Source organism: Rattus rattus, chromosome 6, assembly GCF_011064425.1.
Source record: "Rattus rattus isolate New Zealand chromosome 6, Rrattus_CSIRO_v1, whole genome shotgun sequence".
Taxonomy (NCBI): Eukaryota; Metazoa; Chordata; class Mammalia; order Rodentia; family Muridae; genus Rattus; species Rattus rattus.
In genome coordinates this window covers 23,727,046-23,733,045 of record NC_046159.1, presented here as the reverse complement: position 1 = coordinate 23,733,045, position 6,000 = coordinate 23,727,046, and the positions used below count along the sequence as shown (strand labels likewise).

At 37.3% G+C, this 6,000-nt stretch overlaps 1 protein-coding gene across 1 annotated transcript in view; it reads right to left on the bottom strand.

Moving 5' to 3' along the window:
• Positions 1-534: 534 nt before the first annotated feature.
• The window catches only part of LOC116903301 (vomeronasal type-2 receptor 26-like), a 35,695-nt gene continuing 30,229 nt past the window's right edge, over positions 535-6,000 (bottom strand). Inside the window, exon 6 of the mRNA XM_032905725.1 lies at positions 535-1,427. Coding sequence (XP_032761616.1) covers positions 535-1,427 — 893 coding nt within the window. The remainder of the gene's footprint in view (positions 1,428-6,000) is intronic.

Genomic DNA, 6,000 nt, shown 5'->3' with positions numbered 1-6,000 from the left:
CTTCCTTATGGGTGTTCCCTCCCAACCCTCCCCCCTTGCTGCCCTCTCCCCAACAGTCTAGTTCACTAGGGGTTCAGTCTTAGCAGGACCCAGGGCTTCCCCTTCCACTGGTGCTCTTACTAGGATATTCATTTTTAAATTTATTTTATTGAATATAAAGTGTCAACCTGCATATGATTAATGAAATGGAAGCGTGTTTTTAAACATTTGCTATTTCTGTTTCCCCACAAATGATTTACTCTCATTCTTACCCTTGATCATTTCCAGTCCTCTTTCATTATGTTAAAAAAAGAAGACCGTGATTTAAAGGATCAGCTAGTAGACACACAAAAGTCACTTCTAGTTGACAACTCTCTAACCTGTGGTACCTTTGTACACTATGTTTACTTGGCTCCCAGGATAGCAGGGACACTTAAATAAATAGCAGTTCCCATTGTTCAGTGAAATGCACTGACTTCACACCACTTCTTTTAATATTTCTACATGGTTCATTTAACACAAATCACAATAAATTCCTTTGTCTTAAAGAAGAAGTCATTTAAAGAACTTCTTTCTAGAATGGTCACCTGACTTCATTAGGATCACATAGCATTTGGGAAGAAATATACAGCCCAGTAAGCCAGCACTGGAAGCCAAAATTGAAAGAATTTCCACAGCAACCATGGTTTTGCCTTTGGTGCTCAGGTAAGTGGGTACAAAAGAAATCCACACACTGCAGAAAACCAGCATGCTGAACGTGATTGTTTTTGCCTCATTGAAGGTGTCTGGTAGCCTTCTAGCAAGAAAAGCAATAAGCAAGCTGAGACTGGCCAGAAAGCCCAAGTAACCCAGAACACAATAGAAGGCAAGGGTGGAGCCTTCGTTACACCAGAGGATGATTTGCCCAAACTCTGACTGCATGTCGACATCAGGGAAAGGGGGATATGTTCCCAGCCAGACTGCACAGATGCACACTTGAATGATGGAACCACAAAAGACTATAGTGTTTGAGAGTCGGATCACCATCGACATTTTTAAGGCACTTCCTGGTTTGATGGCTTTGAAGGCCACAACCACAATGAAGGTCTTTGCCAAGATAGTAGAAACAGCAACAGAAAATACAACCCCAAAAATCACTTGTCTCAAGACACAAGTGACTGTTTTAGGTTGGCCAATGAATATTAATGAGCAAAAGAAACAGAGCATTAGAGAAACCAGGAGGAGATAACTGAGATTTCTGTTATTTGCTCTGACAATGGGTGTGTCCCGATAGCAGATAAATAATCCTAAAATCATAGCTGAAAAGGCAGAAAAACTAAGGGCCACGAAGACCAAAACAGCTCCCAGAGTATCTTCGTGGGACAAAAAATCTGTAATTTTAGGGAGACACTGATTCCTCTGAGTATTTGAATATTGATCTTCAGGACACTTGATGCATTGATCCATATCTAAAATAGAGACAGATAGGTTTATTACATTCCACTGGCCACCCCCCAGAGGTATGTATGTGGCATATACCTTGTGCAAAATGATTGTTTGATTCTGAAGATGATATCCCTGGTTATATTCACTGAACTGTAATATTGAAAAACAATAAATGATTAAGTTTTCTTTCATTAGTGAAAAGTACACATACAGTGTATTCATAATATATTCAGAAAGTAGGTAGAATTGAACAATATGAGATAATCAGAAATCTAGAGATAATGTTGACGGGAAATCACACCGTGTGAAAATTATATTTGATTACATATGAAAGAAACAGAATTTTGTTTTGAAGCTTTTAGCATTTTCTTTTTGTTCTATTTGTTTATTAAAATATTGTTTATTACTTGAGAATATTATATATGCATATCATGTGTTTGATCAAATCTACCACCAACTTCTTTCCATTGCTGCTCCTTCTCTCTCTCTCTCTCTCTCTCTCTCTCTCTCTCTCTCTCTCTCTCTCTCAGCATTTTCAACTTTATTTGCTTTTTTTTTTCCTTTTGCCCACTGAGTTCACTTAATGCTCCCTGTATGTGTGTCAATATAGGGCCATCTACCAAAACGAGGGCAGCCTATCAGGACCACATATCTGGAAAAAAACTGACTCTTTCCCTTCAGCAGCCATCTACTGCCAATACCTTCTAGCTAGGAGTGAGAGTTTATGATCCTATCCCCCATCCATTCTGGAATTTTTTTCTGCCTTGATCTGCCTTGATCTGGCTTGATCTAGTGCATGTGTTCCAGGACCCTGTCATGTCTGACGAATTCTGCTTCCCTACAGATATCCCCTCTCTGATTGGTGCTTTTATCCCTGTGAGCTCTTGGTTATTATGGAAGGTTCCAGGAGACATCTAGGAGAAGCTAAAAACTAGCAGGTGACCTCCTGAGATGGTTTCACTTTGACAGTAAAGTCAACATGGATTTGCCCTTCTAGTCAAGTCTGAACGAATTACACATGAGTAAAGATTCCTGTTATTAATATGCTTTACCTCTTATACATACGCATATGTATCAACAAATATTAGCACTTCATGGGAGATTCCTGCATATCAATGAAGATGTACCCTCATGTAGCGATTCTACATAGACATATAGAGAATTTCTTAATTCTTAATGATTCTATGAGGATTATAATCCCTGAAATTATATTAGTAATTATTAAGCCCCATATTATTGATATTATAACTGCAATGAGAACTTTGCTAATCTTCAAGTGTCACAAGTTAATTGATTCCGACATAGAAAGAAGGCACCTACAACTTAGAACACATTCCAAGAGGCTGTAAAATAATTAACCAAAGGTTATGAAAAGGGAATTAATAATCTACTGTAAGTGCAAGGACAGAAGATAAAATATTGACAGGGATTATATATACAAAACTTCAATAATAACTTAGTCACAAAAATTATGGATGTTAAATTTCAATGAACCTGCAGTGCTAATGACAGATAATGAGTTGAATGGTGAGTTTCACCAGATACATATGTAAACAATCTCTGTTGTAGACTTATTCAATTTGTGATTTGAATTTACGTTTGAACTTTTATAAAAAAAAAAAAGAAGAGGTGATTGGAAAAATTGTGTTATCTTTCCCATAGAAATGGTACAAAAAACTAGGAAAAAATACCTTGTAGGTCATTATTAGATCAAAGCAAGGGAGAGAGCAAGATAGGAAGGACAGCAGAGTAGAATAACTTAGAAATTAAAAAGGAACTTAGAAATTAAAATGGAACTTTGAAATGAAGAACTTTTGGAGAGAGAATTTTTGGAGGAGAGGATTTTTTGGAGAAGAACTTAGAAATAAATATTAAAATTGCTTTTTAGAGTGGCCCCGTTTTCTTCCTGAGACTTTCATTATTAACAGGCTGAGAGTGTTAGCCTCCAAGTTTCTGCAGATAAGACCAAGCCTACTTTACTTAATCCCCAGATGTTTTATGATGAAATTCTAAGTGTCTGCAGCTTCTGGCCTGAAGAGAAACTAAGAAAGGTAGGCCAGCTACTATCACATGGTAACTTAGACTTAAAACAGGTAAATGTTTTCTTATTAAAAAATAACACTAACTATCTCACAAGATCAAGTCTTGCCAACTTTCCCTATCAGCTACCTCTAAAAGACAACCAGATTGCCAGAGTAGGCTGACAGGGAGGCCTAGAAAGTAAAACTGCCTAATATTTACTGACATTTATGTTTAGGATCTGTGGTATTTCCTTTTAGTTCTTGATTAAAATTGTTTTAGAAATAATGCTGAAGGCAATACATTTTAGATGAATTTTTCCTTAGGATAAGTAATGCTCACTTTGATGACTTCCCTTGTACCCTTCTTTGATTGAACTCTAATTAGAAATTTATCAAAGGAAAAATAATTTGGCACTTAATTTTCAATAAATACTAATTACATATATTTGTTACCTGAATTTCCTGAAGTTTCCCAGAAAGATTTATTTATTTTCTTCACATAGTGTCTTTATAAATAGGACACAAGTAAGTTTTTTTAATATTTAAGACAGGGGTTGGGGATTTAGCTCAGTGGTAGAGCGCTTGCCTAGCAAGTGCAAGGCCCTGGGTTCGGTCCCCAGCTCCGAAAAAAAAAATTTAAGACAAATGCAGTGAAATAGGAAGTCTTATTAACTAAGCTTAGACTTTATTCACTCTGAAAGACACTTGCATAAGACCCACCTTCAAGTAAAAAGTATAATTACAGCAGGCACATTACTGCACATCTGTCATTCCAGCACTCAGCAGGATTACCAGGCTGCCTGGTCTATATACCATATCCCTGGCCAAGACAGACAGATTTTGCAATGAGGCCTTGTCTCAAACGTAAATAAAAAAAAAAAACTAACAGAAAACAAAATTAAAGAAAAGAAAGAAGGAAGGAGGGAAAACAATCTCATATTCAATTGTGAGTTTATATGTCACAAAATCATTCTAAAAATACAAGTTAAATATTGATCATTCTATATGGTTACTTTTCTCTTTCAAAGAGTAATTCAAACCAGATTTTTCCAGTGGTGTACACAGGTTGTTTTCAGGGACAGTGTTTCCTTCATGGTCATGATCCAAAGTCAATATGCTTGGCTATCGATTCTGCTCATTCTCCCCTTTGATTCTGAAGAATATATCCTTTGGCATAAGTAGCTAGACATGGGTGGTTTGAAAAAATTATATACAGGAACTAAAACTGAACTCCTATAGGAGAATAGATGTATTGTTCTAAGAAGCAAATAACAAAGTATTAGAAGCAAGTGAGAAACCAATAGGACATAGAAACCAGACTGAACCTATTTTAAAGGGTATAGTGAGCTCTGATTGAATTTAGTCCATGTAATGAAACGTTTTTATGGTGATAAATGCATGATCTGTGGATACAGCTGAGTGTGGTGGGAATGCCTAGCATATATAAGGTTTAAGGGTCTATTCCCAGCACAAAAATATGCTCAATGCATGATGGTGATAGAAATATTTTCCCTGAATTATTTAGTACTATGAGATTATATCACTCAACTAAACTCTTAACTTTCAGTAAATGTAAAATTGCAAACTTGCAAAATTTTCAAAATTAATATTTTAAGGTATGGAACAATTATTGTTGAAGATTATGAAAAGGATAAAGATAATGTACTTCAACTTGGTAGATGTAAGACTGTAAGATGTAAGAAAAATATATTCAGTCATATATACTTGTAAACACCAAGCATTCTGTTGATTGCTCAAAAAATACTAGTATAGGATGAAGAGGGAAAGATTGCCACAGCATCTTAGGTACACTAAAGGCATCTTAAAGAGATAGTATTCCTAGAGAATATGAGGTAGATATATTTTCTTGCCTTTCTATCTTTCAATGTATTACTTCTCTAAGTAAATGGTGGCATTTGAAGTTCATAACAGCACAGAACAAGGACTGCTCCTAGAATGGTTGCAGGAGTGGCATCAGTAGGTGGCAGAGAGGGAGAGGCAAAGGTTACCTTCAGTGTTCTGACCTATCATTAGTAGGCTAACACTTCCTGAAAAAAAGAGAGGTTGAAAGACCACCAGTTTGGTGCTACAGAGGTCCCAATAGCTCCAGGACTGGGACCAAGCCAGAGACCAGAAGAACACTTTCTGGGGCTGAGGGTCCCAAGTACCAATGAAGAGGGTGTCCAAGATGACACCAGCCTGAACAGGAAGCTACCCTGGGGACAGTGAGACAACCATGAATCAGGCATTGTGCAGGGTTATTGAGGGAGAGCAGACCATGCCAGAGATAATGCTTGCCTGGCACCATAAAGCATGAGAAGGAAATTGCACCTGAGACCACTCCTGAGATGACCTAAGACACTCAGGGCACCACAAAGAGAAGTGGTTAGGTGGTAGAAAATGGCAGAGAAAGATAAAATAGCTGTGGACACAATTAATTTAGGCAGAACTGGATACTGAAAGGTAGTGAGAAACAGCCATCGAGAACAAGGTGTTGCCACCTGGGACTATGATTGGTTCCTGGACTGTGCTGCTGCTGGAGACCGCATTCATTTGTGTGACCTACCAACAACAG